This window comes from Clupea harengus, unplaced genomic scaffold (assembly GCF_900700415.2).
Source record: "Clupea harengus unplaced genomic scaffold, Ch_v2.0.2, whole genome shotgun sequence".
Taxonomy (NCBI): domain Eukaryota; kingdom Metazoa; phylum Chordata; class Actinopteri; order Clupeiformes; family Clupeidae; genus Clupea; species Clupea harengus.
The window spans coordinates 1-25,002 of NW_024880273.1; the positions used below are offsets into that span (position 1 = coordinate 1).

The following is a 25,002-nucleotide window of genomic DNA, read 5'->3' on the forward strand; positions in this document are numbered from 1 at the left end:
CGCGATGACATCACGGCCCGCAGAGGACGACGCCTCGGGCTCCCGCTGGGCCACAGCCGTGTGGAAGGGTGGCAGCACGTTTTCTAACCAGGCTGCCACTCCACCAGCACCCACCCCACCCCCACAGAGGCAAAACTAGGCTGTGCCCACGCGGCAATGACATGGCAATGTTAGCCGCAGCAGCTAGCACATGTATAGCGCAGTAAGAGACTCTCTGTACACAACAGACTGGGGCGCGAATACAGCGCAGTAAGAGTCTCTGTGTACACCACAGACTGGGGCGAAACCAGTACAAATAGGAAACAAATTTATGCTAGTAATTAAAAACAAAAACAGGCCTGGTAAGACCGCAAATATTTTCAGATATTTTCATATTTTCAAAATATGTCCAGCTTGCCGGAAACAAACAATTTTGCAATGTCACCGTTAAAGCCTTTCTGTGAACCGGAGTCTTGGTTGCGGCTATGTATAGAAAATGATCTTGTCATCAAAATATGGCGTCCGCTTCCAGAGACATTAAACAGGCAAGTAGCGTAAACTGAGATGTCCTATATAGGCTAACGCTGCTAAAAGTGAGTTTCTTCACCTTGTGTGATGTTTCAAAATCAGGGTAGTTGAATAAGGTGAACATAACGGTGCCGATAAAATTGGATTAGTGTGTTTTTGGGGGGAAGGAGGGTTGCTGAGGGTATAATGAGGGAAGGGAAGAAGCGGTCTTCATTAGAAGAGCCCTCTGATACCTGAATTATGCATCCTCACACATGGCGAGCTGTGATCTGGGCCAAGTGTTTAAACGGTTAAAAATGACTCTACTGAGAGGGGGGGAAACGGCCTCTACTCAACCATGCTGACCATGACACCCGCTGAGGACACTGCAACTCACTGCTTTTGCTTTTGGCTAATTAAAGCTTAACTGAAAGCACCAATGTAAACAATTCTTTTCTGTGAACTGCCACTGAGCCAAATGCATTTTTGTGATAATGCAAGAAAGCTATGTGGGAAATGAAATACAAAAAAAAACAAATACTAAATAAAGTGGTGATAGGCCATGACTGCAGAGGTAAGTTCACCCCTCACCATGACAAACCCAGCAGGATCCTTACGCTATAGTTGTTCAGTGGAGCATTGAAAGCCACAGGTGTACACTTGAGATGCCCCTGTCCTTTTCTCTCTCCCTCTCCCTCTCCCCCACCTTCCATTGGCCAAGGCGCTGGCCGGTTACAAAACCGTGGCCGAGGCCCTGCATTCATGTCCTGAAACCGTCAGAGCACAATAGGCTGCCTTCCCCTCGCCTATGAAATATTCACCGGCCAGGCCGCACTGGCAGGGGCTCCAATGCACGCCCTGCGGGAGAGAATGGCTGAAAGATTAGTCAGCCAATCTGATGGATCAAATGACAAAAAACTAATTGGGCTCCACTGTATATGGCCAGCGCTTGCTTCAACGTGTAACCCTGGCTTTTTGCACCAGTCTGGAAAGTCACGGCACAAAAGTGTGGTCATTGCATGCGTGTGCATTCTAGTTGTCATCATTATTGTCAGTTTTGATGGATTTGGGGGGGAACAGGGGTCAGATTGTAGGCAGACTCTCTTTCGTAAGATACCTTCACAGCAAATTAGGTCAGAAGGACAGGCAAGTCTTGCTTGCCCAGCTCTCTCCTTTACGGTGCTGTAAAGCTCTCCTTCTCTTTCTCTTTCTCTCTCTCTCTCTCTGTCTTCTCCGGTGGTCAAGTGTCTCAAGTTCTACTTCCTGATTCTGAGTTGCCTCTACGGCCCTGTGGATAAGTGAAGAACGTAGTGGGCTGCTAATGTTACATGTGAACGCATAAGACATCCATGTCCTAGCGACAACTCGAGGACTGAATTTGGGAAAGCAGAACATGCGAAGATGTAAAGGACCTAACAAAACACACCATTTGTGGTCAAAGGGGTAATTCAAGCCCCTTCCCTCTGAGCTGATTAGGTGTCATCTCAGTACACTAGGGCAGGAGAGGGACAGACCGCTGATCTGGGTCAGTCCGGATCATCTCACTCACCTTGACCACAGGGTGTCCCCCGGACGACGCCTTCACAGCCCCTCGACTGCCCTCTGTCTCATAGTGTGCCCGGTGGTGAGCCTTGGGGTGAACCTCGATCTTCAGGTCATACTGTCCAAACTGGTTTGGTAAAGGCCAGTCCAGCGGAGGCAGTGATGATGTTCTGTAGACACACACAAACATAAAACACACACACACACACACACACACACACACACACACACACACACACACACACACACACACACACAAGAAAATTTAAATATGTTGACAGCCGTAACCAACCACAGTCAGGTCCCTGAACAGAAATAGGTTTAAGGACTGCTGGGCTATTCTCAAACTTCCCATAATCATAGATGATACATTTTACTAGGTGTTGAGGGGCAAAGAAACTGATCATGAACCATGAATCATACTGCCTGTAGGGCCCCTCTGAGCAAGTGCAACTATATTTCCGGAACAACAACGCTGCCATAGGTCAGGTTGAGGCATATTAGAAGTGATTCACTTGGGGGGAATTCAGCAGTTAATGTCAGTAGTGGATGGATGGGGGCCAAGTTTTTGGACAAATCTAACTTTAGACAAACAAACACAGACACACACACAGACACACACACACACACACACACACACACACACACACACACACGTTCACACACAGTTCAAAACAGCCATATTCTAACACACACACATACACACACAAAGACACACACACACAGTTAAACACAGCCATATTCCAACACACACACACATATGTTTTCTCTCCCTGATCGTGGATGTGTGTATGTTTTTTGGGAATCTAAGCAAGCTACAGTCATATTTGAACAGCTGCTTTCAAAAATAAACACGCCTCTCCAGCCCTGCCTGCCACCCCTTCCCTCTCTCTTCCTGGGCTGCCACACATCAACGCCTGTCCTGAACAGGAGAAGCAGCACCCCCCCCCCCCCCCCTATAAAACGCAGCCACTGCAATTACCCCTCCTCTCTATATTTATGGCAGTTTCCAGCGAGAAGAAGTCACAGGGTGTTTTTCTCCTCCTTTCCTTCCACTCTCTTCGTCTGTGCCCCACGTGTTGGTCGCTCTTGCCGCTATCTGTTCACAGTTAGAGCGTGACATGGCTTCCTCCACCCCCCCTCTCTCTTTCTCTCTCTCTCCTCCATGGCCTCCACACACACACACACACACACACACACACACACACACACACACACACACACACACACACACACACACACACACACACACAGTGGCGGAGGGGGATGGGGTGGAGAGCGAGCAGGATGGCTGAGTAATGTAGAGCGCTGCACAGAAAGGTAAACACAGCGTGCCGCGGCCCCATGAAAACACCAGTGCTGTGACGGCTTGCGCATCGTGAGCTAGTATATACAGAACGGACACGAGCTGGAGGAAGGTGGGCAGATGCCAGAACAAGGGTGTGTGTGTGTGAGTCAGAGAGACAGTGACAACATGTTTCTAGTGTGTGTGTGTATATGTGTGTGTTATAAGATAAGATGAGATAACTTTTATTAATCCGGTGAAGGAAATTCAGTTGCCATATACACATATATTCAGTATGTATGTCTGATTGTGCATGCATATGTGGCGTGTGTGTGTGTGTGTGTGTGTGTGTGTGTGTGTATGTGTGTGTGTGTGTGTGTGTGTGTTTGTGTGTGTGTGTGTCTGTGTGTGTGTGTGTGTGTGTGTGTGTGTGTGTCTTGGAACGCACGCGTGTTATGGTTAATTCTGGCTAAATGAGTAAGAGCTGGCCCCATCACTGCTGTCTGCACTGTGGCCAAGCAGGACTGTGACTGCGAATGTGGCTCTGCTGTTATGCCGTTAGCCCCTAAGACTGCCTTTGTGCCACCAGTCTCAGACCGCAGCACCGTAGGGATGGGCAAGATATAGAGCCTGGCACACAGCTTGTGTTCCACCAACACAACAAGGCTGTACAAACACGCCATCCCTGCACTGGGCCAGGCATGACACTGGAAAGAAAAATGAAAAAAACAAAAACACGACAAAAAAAACACACACACACGTTGTCCACAAAGAGAAGCACTCGATAGGACCCGACAAGCAAGTGTTAGTGCTCCGGACACAAATTAGCAGCTCCGCTTTTGTTGGACTGCGCCCTCAAAATACACTGTGCTTCTGAGAGAGGGCAGATGAAAAGGAAAGAAAAGAGGTTGACAGGTTGGAGGGCTGAGAGGTTGGCTGTGGGAGAGGGATGGGTGTGTGTGTGTGTGTGTGTGGGGGGGGCACATGTTTCTGGCATTTTTGTCAAAGAGGGCATTGTGCTGCCACCTCTTCACCATGACCAGTGTTTACCACTCAAAAAAATTCTAATTCAGGCACTCCTGTAGTTCTGCAGGGACATTTAACTTATTTCTTTCCTTCAAAGGAGCCTTTTCTTTTGGGCAGTGTCTGTGTTGTTTTTGTTTGTGTTTGTGTGAGCGTGTGTGTGTGTGTGTGTGTCATCACAACAGGGGCATCACTCGGCACACTCTGTCTCTCTTGTGGGATGACATAAGCCAGGAAGTGTGCGAGCAGCGCTGCCATGGCAACCAGGAAGAGGAGATGCTGGAAACCTGAGGCCAATGGGGGAGTGGCTGCCCACGGCCTGAAATATCGTAACCTTCCTTCGGTGTCTGAGCCTGCTACTCCTGTCACGTCGTCTTTCAGCCATTAGCCTACATATTTAAAAGGCCATGGTAGCCGTACGCAGCTCAATCACCCACCCACACACACACACACAGACGCACGCACACACGCACGCATATGCATGCATCCAGACCTACAAACAGTAGAGTCCCAAGGCATATTAATGAGAGCATGTATGTATGTGCATGTGACAGCTGAACCCACCCACGCATTCTCTCTCACACACACACAAACAGAAATAGAATACAAACAGAATATCACAAATTTATAAACACACACACCCACACAAACCACACAAATCTAGCGGCCTTGACCCCTAAGGAGGTGTACAGATGCTCAAACTGACTGCTCATACTTTTGGGCGCTCACATGCTAGTGTCAGGTTGAATGCCAGTGGCAGATATAAGTGCATATCTTGGGTCATGTGCTTGCCGATCTAAGCCAAGCCACTTTGATGCTGAATTTATTTTAGATTGCAGTGTTGGGTGCGAGCACTTCTGATCTCTGTTTCAATGCGCGCGCCCGCGCGCGCGCGCGCGTGTGTGTGTGTGTGTGTGTGTGTGTCCATGTGTTGCTCGTCTCAGTGGGGCTCTCACTGTCATGGGGTCAAAGGTAGAACTAGCGGAGCACAGGGAACATGTGTGGATCACACAGCCACATTCACTCCTGGCTGATTTACGGCACCAGGGGTCAGAATACATAAACAAGGCCATGCCTTCATCTGCTCTGCACATCTGCACATTTGGACAGCTGAAAAGCACTCCTTGCTCCACTAATATTCACTAATGATGCGAAACAGTCAGTGAAGAACACTTTATAATTCAAATTTCAAACTTGCAAGTACGTTATTATTCTATACCATACTACCTGTGAATATATAAACTTGTAATCCTTCACAGCCAAGCAGGAGTTGATTAGCATCAACATAACCTGATAATGGCCCTTTGTGTGGTTATCAGAATTAGGTTTCACATTAAATTTTATGACCGAACTCTGATCATCTGGATCTGGATTTGACCATCTTACTGGGCTTATAAAACAGACTATACCTAAGTTTTGAGACCTTGCCTTACCTTGACCCAGTAATACATTTATATCACAAGCAGTACCGTTATTAACAGTGGTGGCTTTCAGAATTATGTTTCACATTCAATTTTATGACCGAACTCTGATCATCTGGATCTGGATCTGACCAGATCAAGAGTTGTCCTCACTTACTGGGCTTATGAAACAGAGACTATACCTAAGTTTTGAGACCTTGCCTTACCTTGACCCAGTACTGTTATTAACTTTGGACACTGATAAGGGGCATCTTCAAAAGAAGGCAGCGGTAAGGCAGAGAGGCAGGAGTAATGTACCTGAAGATGGGGGTGTGTCCGGGCTTGGGTTTGTTCCAGGTGAAGTGTGATGGGACCGAGAGGTACTGCTCTCCCGGACCGTCCTTCTTCAGGCCGTGCAGGCCCTCCTCGGCGGGGGACACGTTTCCAGAATCATCCAGCCCCATGTCCCCTTTGCAGGGCTGGAGCGGCGGCGTCCGGTCCTGCGAGGTCTTGCGGGTCTTGGAGGGGATGTCGGCCTCGGAGGGGCAGCACTGGAACGGAGACACCCCGAGCGAGGGGCTGCCGACCCAGGTGTCCTCCGTCACGCTGCCCCTGGGGGAGGGCCCCGGGGTGGGTGTCGGGGAGTGGTGCGGGGACATGGAAACCGGGTAGCAGATGTCGGCGCTGGAGTGACGTCTCTTGCCGCAGGGGGAGGTGGGGCGTGATGAGGGCCGGGAGGGCGGGCGCGGGCTCAGCCAGTTCTCGTCGGTGACGCTGGTGCGCGGCGAGTGGCAGGGCGACTGTCGCGGCGAGAGCGAGTGTGAGTGGGTGAAGGCCGGGTGGTGGTGCTGCCAGGGCTCCTCCAGTACGCCGGCCTGCGGGGAGCAGCCGGGCGACGTGAGCGGCGAGCCCAGCGTGAAGCGCGCCGCCGCCTCGTTCAACTCCGAGTCCACGTCGTCGTACACGTGGGAGAAGGACTCGCAGGACGAGGCGTCCGAGAACCAGCTCCGGGACGACAGGCTACTGCAGGGGCTGGGGCTCAGTGAGGAATCCCTGTAGGAGTGGTCTAAGGGCAGGTACAGGTGGTCCCGCGACATGGGCCGGTCGTGGTAGTCCCTGTCGGGCCCCTTGCCGCCGTGCATGTCGTCGTCGTGGGCGTCCATCTCTTGCTGGCAGCTGGGGGAGATGGAGGTGATCTGGATGCTCGGGCACTCGAAGGCCTTGGGCGGCCCGCAGGGCTGGCTGCACTTGTTGGAGTCCTGCAGCTCATAGCTGGGTTCGTACATTTTGTGCGACTGGAGGCGTGGCGAGGTGGAGATGACCTGCGAGTGCGGCTGCATACCGAGGCGGGGGATGCTGATGGATTGGTTGACCATCGTCTGCTGCTGTCCCACATTGAGGATGTAGAACGAGGTGTTGTCATCAGGCTCCAAGTCTACAGGAAGAAGAAGAAAAGAAAACAGTCAGGACGGTGAGAGTTCACTCACTGATGAGTGAGAGTTGCCACTAGAGTCACAGATCTCAATTAGAATCTTAAAAAAGAAACCTACTCGGCTTATTCACTCACATTCAAGGTCCCTTGAGCCGGGAGGAGAGATAAGAGGTTGCAAAATAATCCAGGATAAGTTATCTAATGCCTTTATTGGTACACTACTCAGTTTGCCCTGAAAAGGAATGAGCTCTGTCTGCTTACAATAAAACCACAAGGGAGTCACAAACAAAAAAAACAAATCGAGTATTTACAGTGACAACATCATGGGGTCCAAAGAGGTGATATCACAATACCTCAAATCAGAGAAAAGGGCTGTGAGTGAGAGATGGAGAGAGAAAGAAACACAGAGGGGAAAGTGTCACAAAGACAGAGTGAGACCCAGCGTAAGAGAAAACAGATAGATAAAGGGTGGGGGCAGGGAGGCAGCCGATAGGCACCAATCCAACAGGGGAATAAACGACCCAACATCGCTACTCAGGAAACAAATTCACACACACCGGTGTGTGCTCCGAGCTGTCAGCACTGCAGCCCCAGCACCCTATTAATAAACCCCGGCCATGGAGCCTTCTCTGCCCACACACACACACACACACACACACACACACACACACACACACACACACACACACACACACACACACACACACACACACACACACACACACACACACACACACACACACACACACACACACACTAGCTCAGCCTCCAGAGGCAGGGTCGGCCCGCTCGCACACACACACAGCCTATTGTCATGCGCTGCTCTATTAGAGGTTATTGATGAGCTTCCAGTGATTGCACAGAGTGGAGACAGACAAGGCCAGACAGCCTCAGCCTCGGCCTAGCACTGTTGACCACAGCAGGCAACACATTGCACAGCGGCTCGGGCGGGATGCCAGGCCGTCACGTGTGGCACTGCGGGCAATCAGATGAGATGAGACGGCACACTATAAGAGCAGGAGTCAGGTTCATGGGCCGTGATCAATCCGGCAGTAATTATCTACTGCGCCATGTGGATCACTCTAAGCACAGGTTTGATTTTCAAAAAGGCAAGCAGATGCATTTACGTGTCTCTGTTAGCAATACTGACTCATCTGAATCAGATGCACTCTCCCCTGGGCCGCACAGCTCAGAGGAGAGAGGGGGAGCAGATGGACTCTCTGGACTTCAGCAGCAGAGGCAGAGGCAGAGGCAGCTCGGGGCTTTATTTATAGATGGGCCACACAGGGCCTGGGCTGTCACAAGACACGCGCATCCTCTGACGACAGGGCTTGACTGACAGTAGGGAAAAGGACAAGAGGAGTGCGCGTCACAGGTTAAGACAGGGGAAGGAGACACAGGGCACACACACACACAAGCCTTTCCCCTGCTCCTTTCCCTCTGCCATGTAACATTCAGAACAAAACAGTGAGCCTCTCACTCTGTACAGAGAATAAATGCAAATCAAAGTCTGTTCTTTAAACACATAGCCTACATATGGATACAACTCATGTCCAGAAGAGAGATAAAAACAAATTGCAAAGACAACAGAACAGATCTTTACGCTTATGTGTGTAACACATTTATAGCACATGGAGATTGTTGTCTTTTCTAGAGCAACAATTAAAGTAGAATAAGTGGCCTTTCATGTGTTAGTATTTCTGAGGTAAAAGAGACTGGAGGCAAAAATTTTGGTCATCTGAATATAATCAGCAGCAGTGTAACTACAACCAAAAGGTTGAAGTTGAAGTTCAGAGCGGTATATAATTTAACCACAACAATAAACATGTTTCCAAATAATGAATCACAACATCCTAACCACAGGACTTGAATTGCAAGGTAATGTCACGGTACATTAAGATTTACCTGGGTAAAGCATGTCCTGAACCTCTTGTTGGATGGAACTGTTCAGAGACGTCTGCCTTGTCCTCTGTGTTACAATCACTACAAAACAGAACCCCTGAATTTACACCTTAAATTATTCTTAAAAATAATACTGATTTTTCTGTGGGAAATTTAAATAGATTTGTGCACGGATTCGTTTTTTAAGGGGCAAAACCACTTAAGCTTGTTCCTTAAACAGGGGAAATTTACCCCGTTTAACAGCTGATAAAGTTCTTATTTTCCCCTTAAATACCAAATAGTGCATGACGGTACTTTGACACATACCGTATCATATTCCTAGATGTATATGTATGTATGTACTGTTTTTAACGTATAACTGCTTGTGGGTTTCTGTCTCTACTTCTACTTTTTGTTTTTACTTTTACTGTAACTAACCTATACATAGTGACTCTGTTGAACTGTTCACAAACAGACACAAAGTGACTGCATTCTTATCTCAATAGTTCACAACTCCTGTTTTAATTGTTTGCATAAGCAAGATATACAAAACATTGCTAATTTTAAAGCAGCAGTTTTGGTCTGAAACTAGTTAGTTAACTACTAAAAAGAAATGCAAAAACCCTGCAAATACCTCCAACAGCCGTGTTGGAACTGATAAAACCTTGCTAACGTGCTAACTGGTGTCTTTTGGCAATACAACTGGCAATATCCTGCTATATATCAATTTCCAACAATCCCCTTGCTCCAATGTTCAATCTTATGTTTGTATGTTCGTAAAAAAAAGGGTTCACACTAAGTAGGCCATGCATTATAGTAGGCAAAGTATCTGTCATAAAAAGATCATTAAGAGAAAGCCTTCAATCTCTAAACATGCTCCTTAATAATCCCTTGAATTTTGAAGGACTCAGGAAAATACCTTAATCCTTAATCAATCACACATTTCAGGACATTTTTAAGGAGTAACTAAGGGCTTGGTTGAACTCAGGGTCAATGTTTGCACGTTAAGAACCCCTTGATACAAATTAAGGGCTTTTTCATCGTTTGAGGGGCAAATGCAAGTGTACTTTAAGTATTTCATGTTTTGTAGTGAATGGCACCGGCATGAGATGGGTGAATGCAACATGAGTCCACTTTTCTGATAATATTTTTTATTTTTTACTTTTAGCCTTTGTCTAGATTTATGGAGAGCTCATGCAGTGGGATTCTACAGAGGCAGATTGCACACAGGCCATCACATTTAATAAGGAAATCAATCCCTCCATTTTGAGGAAATCTCAATATATTTCTCATTTGTGAGGCAGACAAGACTTCAGTTAATTACCGTGCCATAGCCAGCCAATTCATTAGCGTAGCCAAGCAAACGAGACGAGCAAGAGAGAGGAACATGAGACGGTGAAAAGCAGCGTAAACATCTTCTCAAGGACAGTTATAAAACTCAACTGAGGTTAGTAAACAGACCAACAGTGCATTTGATTTCCATTTTATTTACTGGGAGAATTTTACCATTTTCTGAAAAAAAAGAACATATTCAAATGTATGTGTGGTATTCTGTAAAGCCGTGTAGTATCGTCTATGGTGTCTCTACCGTGACACGTTCTAAGGCCAGTGAGAGCGGCAGCTCCTCAGCTGGCACATCTGAAATAACTCGGCCGATGCTAATCCCAAGGCTCTTTTGCGCAAAGGATCTGCTGGTCTGAGTGAGCCGCAGGAAGGACCTTCCTCCCTTCTCTTCCCACACCTCGCTCCCGCCTCCCCATCCCAACCACCCCCCTTGCCCCCTCCAGAAGGCCCCTCATGTGCCTGCCACCCGATAGCAGCAGCCGGGTGCTTGGTCTCAGCTCGCAGCCAAGCGGGAAAGCACCCTGTCAGAGCCAGATCAGGACCACCTGCTCCAAAAACAAGCAGAAGGATGACAACAGGACACGGCAGGGCAGGGCCACATGTGGAGCAGACAACCCCAGGGGAGCTACCCCAGACACTGCACTGAGTGCTAGTGCCCTAGTGAGGATCTGCCCTGGCGGACCACACCATAAAAGACACAGTGCAGTTGTACCCGCATAACTGAGAGGGGAATGTGTTTCGGTCACTAAGAGGTTCTGTGATAAACCCAGTGCATGGTTTAGCATAAAAGCAGAAACATTTATTGACACTGAAACTGCAGCATGAGGCACATGCACAATGCTCGGTATCATATAATGCCCTCCACTGTCATTGCTTTCTCCTGCCTAAATGGAGACCCTTTCTTTCAGGTAGTCCAATAAGTATTTATTCTCTATAATAAAAGGTTACAGGTAAGAAGGAATGGATGCCTGGTCCCTATTTGACAGGGACAGATGCATGCATGTATCTAAGAAATAACCTGATGCCTGAGGCTCGGATGTTCAATCAGTGACTCTGAAATGGCAGCGATATGACCCATTCATTGTCAATAGCATTCTCTCAAACTGAGGGGTCCAGCTCCGTGCTCTGAGGCAGAATGCTTCACTCACAACCCAAGGACCCACACATCAGACTGCCGATCCAGTTAAATAAAGAGCTCTAAGAGGCTTTGCTGTTCCTAAGCTAATAATAGCTGGAAATCACTACATGGTGTTAAGCATCGTTCAGTGCTTCAGCCCCGTCCGTGACATGATGCAGGGCCAGGGTTTCTCCCTACGAGAGGCCAACCTAACTCCGGCGACCAACCCCAAGCCACGCATCACAGGCCCATGTGGACACCGACGTCACTCAGGAGTTGTTTGCCGTGGGTAACGCATCGAGGCTGTGGCTCAAGTCTGCTGCCTACATCCTGGACAAGCTGACTCTCCCTCAAAACAGTGAAAAGTGTGTCAGGGATATTTTGTTCAACCACTCAGGCAAACATTTCGACTCAAATAGGCCCAAACTAGACATTGTTTAAATGAATCATATCCTTCTGATTCCCGTGATTTAAAATAACCACAGCTGATGTCCTTTATTTTGTCCTACAAGCACTATTCTCATCCATCTCTATTTGTAGGGCACAAATGTACTACACACCTAGAAATTTAAAGCAGTAGTTAAGGGCAAATATGAACTGTGTGTGTGTGTGTGTGTGTGTGTGTGTGTGTGTGTGTGTGTGTGTGTGTGTGTGTGTGTGTGTGTGTGTGTGTGTGTGTGAGAGTGAGAGAGAGAGGGAGAAAGTGTGTGTGTGTGTGAGAGAGAAAGTGTGTGTGTTTGAGAGAGAGAGAGAGAGAGAGAGAGAGAGAGAGAGAGAGAGAGGGAGAAAAGGAACGAGAGAATGTGCTTGCCCTTAAGGTCTTGTAATGTTTGGACTGCTATCAGTTTAAAAAGTAATGTTATTTAACACCACGTGTTAAGTACTTTAAGTATCAAAGGCAAGTGCATCAAAGGCATCATTTTCCGAGCAAGTCTCTCTGAAATTCCCTTTGGTAAATGTTTACATTTGAATAGTGTCAAATGTGGTCCAATCGTGAATAAAAGCCTTCCAAAGCACACAAGGCAGGGATCTTCTTGTGGGTTACAGAGCATTATGTCATTAGTGGGAATAAAACTTCCTTTGCCACTGCTACCTCTTACATCACAGACAATGTACGAACACCCAGGGTGCACGCGCTACCTAAGCCAATATTAACGTATGTTTGGCTGCTAAATAAAGATCCCTAATTAACAGTTGCACGCTGTGATAACAGTATAGGATAAACAAGGTACACAGATGCTTTCTCTAAGCCCCACTGTCTCTTCAAATGCAGACAAAACCTCAAATATTTGGCAAATACTGTAAACACAAAAGTAAGCTATTATTTGAAACTAACAACAAACACATTTTGGACAGTATTTGTTTTGCTAGTCTCTATGCAGTCCACATGTTGACTTCTGTTTTCCATACAACTGTGAGAAGAGTATACAAAAGTAATAATTTATCGTACAATTAAGATTTACAAACAGAAATGCTTCTGCATGGGTTTACTGTGGTTAACCAGACAACTAGCTAACAGGCTAATATGCTGACTGCAGCCGGCCCCTGGCACATTAGATGACTGTCCTCTAAGCTGCAGAGCAATGTGAACCCAATCCAATGGCCTGCAATAACCTAGAGCTGCTGCAGATAACATCAGTTGCTATTGCACACACATACTGGATGACATTTAAACAATCTGTCAAGGCTGACAGTGAGAGGGAGGGAGAAAGGGAGAGAGTGCCATGTGTGGAGTGACAAGAAATGTTATCTCCAGGGTATCAAAATATGCTCATTTAAAAATAAATCTCTGGCAATAGCCATGGTTTGCCACAAAAATGTGTAGGCATAGCATTTCTGCAGTACAAGGCACTGTGGTTACAATGTTTTCTACTGATTCCAAAGCTCAACCATGCAGCTTTCCATTTGATTAAATTATGCATCAAAATATAAATTCTAAAACACATATAGATATTATAAACACATGATCAAATCTACAAACCTGTGGGCGTAACATGTAGGATTCTGGAACACTTCAGGCGATGCATGCTGCTCCTTTATTGAATCACTTGTATCCCCTTATCAGTGGATCGTTATTCTAAATACTGAAGTTAACTAGTATTATTGGACCACAATGACTACCTGTCTATAGCTTATAATATGTCATAGCCATTTAGTGTATTGGTTAGTGCTGCCTGTGGGATGCAGGTCATGAATGGAACTGTGCATTCATCACCACTCTATCAGGGATGATTCGTCAGTGTCATCATTTTGTCTGTTTGTTGTGTTTGTTGTCCTTCAGATGAGATTGAATTTGACTTTAGAGCATGCTGTTTCTGTTTTTTTGTTTTTTTTTTGTCCTGGGGGGGGGGGGGGGGCTCAAATCGGATCAGGTTACCTAGCCTGAGATTTTTCCTGGTTAGAGGGTTCATGCCAAATATTTTGGTTTAATCTCTTTTTAACAGTAGCATCCCACAAGGGTCACAAGAGCAACTTCTCAAACTCTTCTGTCATTCATTTGTTGTAACACGTTATTACACAACACTATTGTGCAACTATGCCTTGGGGACAGTGACAAAGGAAGGAAGTCCTGTGTCCCTAACCGCAAAGAAGAGACGTGGTGCAGACTACGAGGTTTCACTTACAAAGCCCGACCAAGGCTTGATTACAGACTGGGCCAGCAGACTGACGGAATCCTCCAGGGAAAGACCTAAGACCCTAAGTGGGACTTCCCTGAGGCTTTTACAGTTGAGGACTAAGGCTTTCCGAAGCTCTACAGACCAGTTAAGGCCTGGGGCATAGTCTGAGGCTTTCTGGGGGATAAGGACTTCTTAGGCCATGGGTTGTGTCCTAAGGCTTTCTGAGGCCGCTGAGGTTTTCCCACATGAGGCCTAAGGGTCACTGAGGCTCTGGGGGAAAGGAGAGAGTGGTGGCCTTCTAAGTGTCAGGTCAAGGCTGGGCTTTCTGAGGGCCTGGCCAGGTGTGGTCGGAGGCTTTCTTAGCTCATGACCTGCTAGGCTATATAATTGCACAATATGTGACAATGAAAATGTATTTACTAAACACATGCCGTGGTATTGGCGCTTACTGTTATTATTTAATGGTGATACTACGTAATACTACTACATTTTTCTAATGATAGTGATGAACACACTTAAGGTTGCTTTAGCGAAAGGCATGTTTGCAACAAGAGCCTAGGTAGAATGTTTATAAAAAACTTTAAAAACAAACTTTAAAGCCACCTTAAAATAGTTTAATTGGTGTATAGCTTTTCAGATTTCAGATTGGTGGCTAAAATTCCAAATTCTGAGTAAAGAAAACTTTCAGCAAATGCATTTCAAATTAAAAGTCCCTCAAATTTCTCCTCAAAGTGTGCAGGTTGATCCATTAAATTGTTAAAACTGTACATAATTTTCCCGGGGGGAACCTGCCTCCAGGAAAGAAAATCGATCTATCTTGATTGACTGGAACACAAAGGCTTAAAAGTGCACCTTGGAAGGCATATTGAAATATCTGTAAAACCTCTGACTGACCCCACCATCACCATGGTTGGACCCAAAACACAGCACCAACAAGAAGATATTATCTACTTTCTCCATATGCATCATCCGTGACTCACTGACTCTGGATTGAAATGAGAAGGTTATCTCTTATCGTACATTACATTTGGATATTTTGTGTTTCTTAAAGCAACATTATGTAACAGTTTTACCTTAAAATAACAGCTTGGAAATCATTTTGGTGATACACTGACTTGCAATGCGGAGAATGCCGTCTGTGCCACTGCCACAGCACACCTGGTACGGCCCAGTCTGTAATGTAACTTTGGTGGACAGGGCGCAACACCTCTCGCGAGAACTACGTAATGCTTCAAGGCACCACATCACACAATAATAACTAGACCCTTCTGTTGGCTATACGAAGAAGCTAGCACAGTATTCTCTGTATGGACATCATGGCAGAGACGAGGAAGAAAGTGAGGAAGACGTTGTGAAGAGAAAAACAAAAGAGTAACTGAGCAAGAAACCGAACAAGAGTCAGTCTTGGATCAGCTTTTACTCTTTGGCGAGAGCTTAAAGAGACCAAAGGATGCAAGTCAGATGCCGAGCAGGCCTTCTTTCGGTTGGACTAGTAAGTAATAACTTATTAGCTGTCATGCTATGTCTTGTGTTGCGCTTGCTTGATGTTTGGCGGTGTTAGGAAAGTTGTCGACTCACTAGTTTTTCATCATAAACATCCCTGCCAATGTTATTTATGAAAGAATGCGACGTAGGCTGTAACCATATCTGTGTCATCCCTGTCTCACAGAGATTTGTAGTTTATCCAGATGCCAAAAGTCATCAACCTCAGTCCCGTCTCAGGCTAGCATCCAAATAAGTTCATGTCACACCAAAATGTTTGATCAGTCTTCCTCAATCTTACTCCTTGGAGGTTTGCAACCTTAAAAACCTAACTCAGCTAGCTTGTAATAAATGACACTATCCAATGTATATTATGCACAATATGTGCCTTTATCATAACTTTTTACTTCGATTACACATACTCCACATTCAAACGCTTAGAAAACAATGTATACAGGCTGAACATTTCAGCAAAACTAAAATGATTCATTCTTTATGTTAGCGTTCATCTCCGATGTCACTATAACTTACAAAATCTTGTAATATTACTCTACCTTATCAGTCAACATGCTTCTTTGGCTTCTTGTGTTGTCTTTGCCAGTTCTAGTTCCAACATTGTTATATGTTTTAGCATACTTTATTGTATATTTATCTTGTATATTTAGTAAGGTTATTATATGTTATATGTAAATTATGTTCAGAGTACTTGTACAGAGTGTATGTCATGTTATGTTATGTTACGTTATATTATGTTTGCTATGTTATGCCATAGTAGGTTGTTGTGTGGTGCCTTGTCCTAAGAATTCCAGTGCCCAGTCTGACCCAGTCTGGCCCATTCTGTGCATCTGACAATAAAAGACTTGTAACTTGTAACTTGTAACCATATCCTTCAGCTTGTCAACAAATACACATGTACCACTGTCCATTAGGGGGTCTCAAAGTGCGATTTGTATTAGCGACAGTGGTGTAAGAGTGAACTTTAGGGGGAGCGCAGTAGCAAAAAATACCAATTCTTGCATACCCATTCTTGCTAGGAATTTGTTGGTACTTGGCTGAACTGCTATTTAGCTATGCTAATGTTAGGTTACTGGCACTGACTTACATTTTTTGAGAAAAATGTAATAAAAAATTAAAGCTGCAAAGGATCATTATTGTAGACACATGTGTGCACAACTTCTACACTTGTTGTTGTTATGGGGAAGGGGGGGTCAAAAGGTGAAGCCCCTCACTTGACCACAATCCGGCCCTGGTCATACCAGGCCGAAGATCTCTGACGAGTCCGTTTCATGTCAACGCCTAAACTGACTACTCTTCCATATTTAAGAGTGCCCTTATAAAAATAGCATAATTTTGTTTCCTTATCAAAAGCAAGCAAAATGTAAACGACTTACATTTGCCTTTTAGAGTTCCATTGGGTCAAAAGGCACAGGAACCAACACAGTGTAGGTTCTGTACATGGTCCATTAACATGATACCCTCTGTTCCTTTGCACTCCTGAAGCAAAACCCACATCAATGATCCCCTGTCAACGTCATCAGCTATGGCCTACATGTAACATTGATCATGACATTTTTTACAAAGCCATTTGCTAACACAATTACTTTTTAGCATGACTTAGCATTTGCTGCTTCCTCTGGTCGCTATAAAAGGGTGTAATAAATTCAGTTTGGACCCTATCATGATCATTTGAACTTCACTTTTCTTTATCCAACCCTCTCAACCACGCTCCTTCCCCTTGATAAAGGTAAAAACTGAACTAAATGCAAACGTTAAAATGACTTTCTCTCTGGTGTAACACACCCCCAACATGTTGATATAGTGCAGCCAGCAGTAGCTTCAGTTACACTATATTTAAACTAGACAAATGCCACACATAGCTGCTCGTGCCTCTCCCCGGGAAACAAACGTCTCTCTCAACACTCCAAGGCATTGAGGCCCCTTCTTTCAGACACAGTCTAGGCTGGGGTGTATGGAGGGGGGACCCCTGACACATGCATCCCGTGTGGGTCCAATGGCCGCGACACTTAGCCTTTCAGCCTCTCCACGTTCTCCGCGGCCAAGCACTCACAGTCTTGACAGTTCACACATTCGTTTGAAATGTTGGCAAAAATGAGGGCAAGCGAAAGCACTGTTCCACACATCCCTGAGAATTATCACCACCGGCGTACTCACCATCTCTGACTCAAGTTGAGAGTATGGGACAAGTGTATATGCAAAGAGAGGTAAAGCTGCTTTACAACCAACTATTTCATCTCGACCTTCAAATGATTCATACCATAGTCACTTCAAATGATTCATACCATAGACACTGAAAAGTCACTGCCAGACGTTTGTTTGAACCTACTGCAAAACCGTCACGCTTGTTATTATTTTTTTCCAGATCATAAACCCCCACGTAGGGCCATATAAATATATCTACCAAAAATAGCAGCAGGTCTTGGTGTTCATAAATAAGGGACCGTGTGCGCTTCTGACAGACTTTGCGCTCACCTGGTGAAGTAGCGCACAGCATTGTTCCTCTCCTCTCCCGTTCAAATGCCGCTTGACTGGACAGCTTCAGACGTGTTCGTGTGGGGGACTCCTGCTCTAACAAAGCTCTAGAACCTGCCGCCTGCCCTCTGCCACTCTCTCTGGGAGCTGAAAATAGTCCACCATGAGAGCGATGTAATTTCAGTCTTTCCCACGACTGAGACAGACAGCCAGTAGACCAGATGCAGCTCGACGAAAACGTCCGAAGAGGGGGCTTTCAGTAAACAGTCTGCCACTTTGCTGCTCGTGTGCTTTGGTTCTCCCCACCAGTCTGCACACTACGACACTTCTAAACAGCACTTAAAAGGCTATCATAAGAGTTTAAACCAAATGTTAAATCACTACCCGGAACTATGCGGCAGGCGAAATCAGCTGTGATTTATTTTTTTCACTCGCAAGAGACATTCACATCTGGAAATGTTATTAAAACAGTCCGACGTCTTTAATTTGTTGGATCTCAAAAATACACAACAAAAAAAAATAGCCACTGCTCTTTACAGTGTCACGATTAAAACTGGACTTGCCAGACTGGTTGCGGAGAAGTGACAAAGGTGAAAGAGAGGACCAGTGAAGAAGAGAGAGAGGGTGGCAATGAAAGAAAGAGTGAGAGAGACATGGGGGAGGGAACGCTCTCTTACTTGTCCCCCTCATGGCGGGGAGAGAGAGAGAGAGGGAGAGAGAGAGAGAGAGAAGTCCATTCCCCTCTCCTTAAATTCCACCGCCATCTGAGCTCCACATGGCATGTCTGGGCAAACAGCCAGACACCTCTACAATATCTTCTCCCTGGCCCAGAGAGGGCACCTCTTCTCTCTAACGCCACCTCTCAAGCCAGAAGGAGGGCACCTCAAACATCCACTGCACGGGCCAAAAGAGCACACCTTTCCCTTTGTAACATGAGCCATTTCAAGGCCAGATGAAGCCGTCAAATAGGCAAAGCTCTCAATTTGAAACAGGGCCTTGCCCTCATACTTCCATATCCTAACGTGCTACCTGAAATGTTCTACTCCATCATCTTTAACCTTCACCTTATGAATCAAACGAAAAAACATAAAATTGTGTAAAATCAGCAATAACATTTATTCTGTGTCTTTTGTTACACAAATTGCTTAAATGCAACTCCCTTATGTTAAATATTTGAAAGGCTTTATTTGAAAGGATACCAAGCTTTCAAGAGGATTTCAAGGTAATAACAACATATTTATAACTAAATGTATGCAGAACAAAAGCAGATGCTGTCGCAAGTAAGAAAACAGCAACTGAAGAAGTCGGACAGTTTGCGTACAAACAGGCTTACTTTGCACTTTGCGTTTAACAAACGCAACTACCGGTCTACAACGATATCTTAAGTTCCTTTATTGAACATTTCATGGTTAGAAGTGACTAACAACTGAAGTAGTGACTACAAGCAACCAGGCAGTGTTGCACAGTGAGAAAGTGGTTCATGTGAAGAAGAGAGCGCCTAATGTCGCTGTACCTGTTCAATTCTCCAATGTTGAACGCAGACAAAGTACCAAAAAACTGGCCGAGGCACATGGTGCCACTGTCCTCTTTTATCTTCACCAAAAAAGTTACAATCCTACGTTTAAAATATGGAAATCAATGTTAAATGATCCATTTGGAAAGTCAGGACTTTTTTGTGTAATTAGCTTACAATGATTTGTATAGAAAATTAAGTAATACTGTGAATGATGATATAAACCTCTAGCAGATGCTTTATCAACTACATCCATTTTTATTAGCAAATATGTGTCCTGAGTATTGAACTCATGATCCCCCAGCTCTATCAACTGAGCTACGAGAATTCACACAGGTGAAAGCATACAACGATACATATACTTTTAGTACTACCTTAAAATCAATTCGATAACATCAATTAAAACAAAGATTCACTCTGGAGATGTACTGTTAGAAAAGCACTCTTAGTTACCCTGTTTAAGTTACAAATAAAACCAAGCTATACTATTTTTCATCATTTGTAAATGTCAAAGCATTTTAATGTAATAAGCCCTCTCATTCTATAGAAAACTATTTGTGCAGCTTTTCTTGTGGTCTTTTGTTCAACTTGTGTTCTTAACATCTAAAGTGTTAAGGTTTGTTTTTGTTTTGTATTTGAAATGAATGAGAAGATATTGGAATAGCAATCTGCAAGTAATTCTGTAGCTCAACAGGTAGGGCAGTTAATAACGCAGCATGTTAGCAGTAGTGAGGTCATCGTCTTGATTCCTATGCATAATGATGTATGCTACTTGTACTTTCACTTTGTTAAATAAAATAAACTGTTAAGATTATAAACGGAAATGTGAACAACTGACCAGCTTTATCTCTTATCTCTGTGCCAATATATATAAGCTCATTTGAAGACATATGCGGCATTCAAATACACTTGTACTGCACCACAATCAGACATACAGCTTAATAAGCATTTTGCATCAGTTTGGTTAACACTTTTGAGTGCTAACACCTTTGCACATGAGTCATAAGTCAAAGCAGAGAAATGAAAAAGTTCTGACTTCTGACCTGATTTATTAACTGAAATTGTTTACTTATATAATAGTTTACATTTTTGCTTTTCTCCTGCTTTTTAATATTTCAAATCCAATCAATTACATTTGTTTACATAGCGCAATTAAAAAACGGACACAAAGCATTTTGTAGAGGCCTGTCCTGAACCCCCTAGAGCAAACTTTTCAAAGTAAAAGTTTGTATTTTTCTACAATGCAATTGTTGGATACAGTATATGCAGGACATCTGTTCTAAGTAAGGTACTGTTTTCCACAATGCATTTGTGGTTTAAAGTTATGCACTTCAAAGCAGTTACACGACAATGTGCTTTAAGTTAAAAAAAAGTACACAAAGTATACTAAGTAAAAAGGGCAGATTTCACATACATTTCTAACAGTGTAGTAATAGCAGCACTAGTAGTTTGTCAACGTTCTGCTTAGCCACCGATTAAGGAGAACTAATTAAGTTCATAAGTCATAAGCACCAAGACAGCAACAACGACAATAAAAAGAAAAGACTAGCAGAGGTTATCAATGATACCCTATAACGCTACAAGAGTGAAACTTTGTAATATTCAAAATGATGCACTGAGAGTCGACCTCCTACCTGGAACTCTATTGTATCAACAGACACAAACTCCAAATTATGCTTTTATCTAAATAAAAATAAAACACTATTTTACATTTACATGGGTCACTTGACAGAGAGAGTGTGAAGGCAGTGTAGAGGGAAAAGTTACCGTACCCTAAAACAAAGTAATACAACAAAAAAAAGAATAACAGATAGGCTAAGTGTGTTTAGGGGACGGAGCACAGATAAATATCATGGCATATTCACAAAACAAACCGATCGTCTGAACTTGCCTCTCGCTCAATACACTTTGCTTCACTGACAGATGGTGATAAGCACACTTCTTCTCACAGACACCTCTACAGCATACCATCTTTGCAACATAAGATTCTTAAATGTGCTGTTGCTGATTACAGTGTGAGCATAATCATGGCATGATTATAAAGGCACTGGAGATACTAGTCAACAGCAGTTATACGAATGAAAAAAATGTGTGCAGGTCTACGTTTAGAAAGCCAACAGCAAAAATGAATAGCTGTTTTTTAGTGTTTTTGTTTAAGTTAACTGACATGATCGGTTGATATATCTCAAAGTCATACTGCAATAAACATAACATGTGTCTAAATATACTGTAGGCCATAAGAAAACAGCACCTATAGGCAACATTTATTAAATGATATAGTGGCTCAGTAACATACAGCCATGAAGCCTATTTGAAAAATGCTTAAAACCTCAAATATTTTACTGGAAAAGTTTTAATGTAGTTTTGAGTAGTTTAACAGGCAATGGCTAGAACAGTAGCCTAAACGTGCAGCCTACACGCATATGTTATGCTACTTGGGGATATGTAAACACCTTGGACTGGACCTAAAAACGCTCAAAATACTTTATGTTAATCTATAAAGTGTGTGACTAGATGTGTGTCTAAATGTAAAGACTGGAAATTGTTTAGATTTATTATCGATGTTTACGTGGACGTGTATTTCCAATTTGAACCTAGTGTCAACAAAAATGTCGATAAAGCTACCTAACATCTGAATCCAGTTTGCAGTAGACTACTTACTATAGTTTGTATATACCTAAACTATGTTTTTTGGCTACAATTACCAATGGAACGCACTGTCTGACAGAAATGACAGAATTTGGCTTTTGTGTTATTAACTACCGCTTACTCCGTTACAGGGCTACAGCTGCCAAATTAGAGCCCATTGTGCCATTTGACATTTATTTCATTCGCCAAATTCGCTATTGTGCTAGCTGGTGCTGATCTCGCTAACCTCGCTTTGTACAATGACATTTCATTGGTTATTTTGTAGCTACAACAGTTACAAACTGGTAACTAATACTGTATGCGCAGGTTGGCTGAAGTGCATGCTGGGGACGCATGTTTGAATGAAGTTCGGCGAACACACTGAGTTTTCACAAAAACAAGTTTGTCTAACAAATTTAAGATTGAAGAACGAGCTGGGATCCAGAGAAAATACTAACCTGCGGGGCCTAGCGATTGCTGCTGCCCGTCCTCACCGAAGATCAGTCTGAAGTCCAGCTCCTCATTCCCGGTGCAGTTTGCAGTAGTCATCGGGTATGACAACTCGGGTTCACCCGTCTCTCTACACCAACTCTTACGAAGTACTTTTTATGTCACAACATTTACTAACACAAACAGAAAACTTTACGTTTTGCCAGTAACGTTAATTTTCTTTTACCGGCCAGAGTCAGTGTCATGAATGTCTTCTTTACCTAGCCAGCTACCGTTACAGTATTAATCCAGACACGTCTCCAGAGTTTTGGGTCCTTGATAGCTTTCCGATTTCAAAGTGACCTCTTGAGCGCGTACTTTTTGCCCGTGGCGATGTACCGAGGTGAGTTGGCGATGATTAGTGTCAACACGACGGTGATAGGCTTGCCGTAAATTTGCCTCTCTCTGACTCGAGCCTCTATCCCAACTTTTACTAACAGCGCGTGACAGGGCAGTTCCAATGGTGACGTCAGCAAACTCGGTAGACAACAGAAAACGCACACATGTTAGACAGGCGGAAGAGGCATGTCGTTTGTGGGAACTGTAGTTTTATCAGACTACATTCACCATTAACCACATAATACAGAAAAGGTTTAGTTTACATTCGTGTATTTTCCACCAATCACAGACATATGTAAATATCCCACAGATTACTTGCCTTTATTGAGGTAGCCAGGTAAATTGTATTTATGCACACTATTTTCTACATACATTTTTTTCCATTTATAAGACATTTTTTATATATAAGCCTAGGCCTTGGCTATAAGACATAACTTACAATAGTAGCCTGAGTAGCAACACAATTTACTTTAAACTTCAGAGTTGCAAGTTTAATCCTCCATTTAATCATGGTTACTGTGCCAACCTGTTGCCATGCCTGAGATTATTGTAGCAGGCAAGCAGGCTGGCTGTGTCTGCACTGTTTAGAAACAGTAGCAAAACACTACAGATGCTGATCCCCACAAATTGTACTGCAGACAAATAGACACATAAGATTAACCAAGAATAACAAAGGCAAGATTGACAATTGGCCTTTTTACCTTTTATTCCCTCAGTTGTGCATAGTGATATTGGGAAGTGTGTGTGTGTGTGTGTGTGTGTGTGTGTGTGTGTGTGTGTGTGTGTGTGTGTGTGTGTGTGTGTGTGTGTGTGTGTGTGTGTTCGTGTGTGTGTGTGTTTTTGTGTTTTTGTGTATGTATGTGTGGTGCTGTGATTTGAATGAGCTGTCCAAGTACGTATTAGGGGCAGGAGTAGGCATTATATGTTCCTGTGATTACAGTTGTTCCGATCACAAGTCTAGGGGGAGCTTGAGAGTGAGCTTCAGGTTAACCCCAAACATGAGCCAACACAGTGTTACTCTAAGTCGCTTAGAATAAACGTTTCTGACCTTTTGCTCCCTCTGACCCAGCAGTCAACCTTATAAAAGAAATATAAATAAAAAACAATGTTATTTGTCAGAAAATGTATCAACATTGTTGTTACATTGCATGAGGAAGATAGCTTGGTGTCTTCTTCAAAACAGGTATATTCTGTGCTGATAATATTAATAATCTTATTCATAATATAATTATAATAACAACAACAATAATAATAACAACAACTGTTATTATTGTAATTATTATGATTGTAATTATTATTATTGTCGTTATTATTATTAATTATTAATAATAATAATAATAATAATAATACATATAAGATGTAAATCTCTAGACAGGGTTGTTTTCTGTTTATCTGCACTCTTAGCTTGATCTTCCTGGAAGCATCATCATTTATTCGTGTTTATGCCTTTCATAACCTCAATGGAAAGTAAGATATCAAACATAGGTGAGGCAAGTCAAAAGAATATAAATATGTCTAAACTGTGTCAACAATATATTTCATGTGCATAACAAGTTATCCTGACTTGACTTATTACGAGCATAAAAATCAAGAACCTAAATGATGTATTCACACAGACTTGCAGAAGATCATAAAGACCTTAAATCATGTAGTCTAGAAAAAAATGATTATTCACAATTTAAAAAGGCTGCAAACAATTTGCCATTTGAGTACCAGGGATTTATGAGGGGCTCCATTAAGGAATGGAGAGGCCTCTGCCACGTAATGAAAGAAAGAAACCTTTAATGTGCTGTCCATGCAACTGCTGTAGTATAATGTAAGTAAAGTCTTGAGGCTCTTTGCTTACCATTTAGATTACCTGAGTGTGATATCTGCTCAGATGACCTTTGAAGGGGAAGATAAAGAACACAGTATCTGTGAATTGTGTGGGAGG

General features: G+C 43.8%; 1 protein-coding gene across 3 annotated transcripts; it reads right to left on the reverse strand.

The window, feature by feature from the left end:
* Window positions 1–29: 29 nt before the first annotated feature.
* On the reverse strand, window positions 30–23,236 carry LOC122131752 (nuclear factor of activated T-cells, cytoplasmic 3-like). Of its 3 annotated transcripts, XM_042706419.1 has the most exons (4): window positions 22,700–23,236; window positions 9,074–9,151; window positions 6,055–7,171; window positions 30–2,198 (listed from the first exon to the last, which is right to left on the reverse strand). In XM_042706419.1, exons 1-4 carry the CDS (start codon window positions 22,788–22,790, stop codon window positions 1,979–1,981), a joined length of 1,506 nt encoding a protein of 501 aa, XP_042562353.1. In that variant the 5' UTR covers window positions 22,791–23,236; the 3' UTR covers window positions 30–1,978. The 3 variants fall into 3 exon arrangements, with proteins under 3 accessions (XP_042562353.1, XP_042562354.1, XP_042562355.1); XM_042706420.1 differs by lacking the exon at window positions 9,074–9,151 and having other exon boundaries at window positions 22,700–23,228; XM_042706421.1 differs by lacking the exon at window positions 9,074–9,151 and having other exon boundaries at window positions 18,101–22,790.
* Window positions 23,237–25,002: the final 1,766 nt, after the last annotated feature.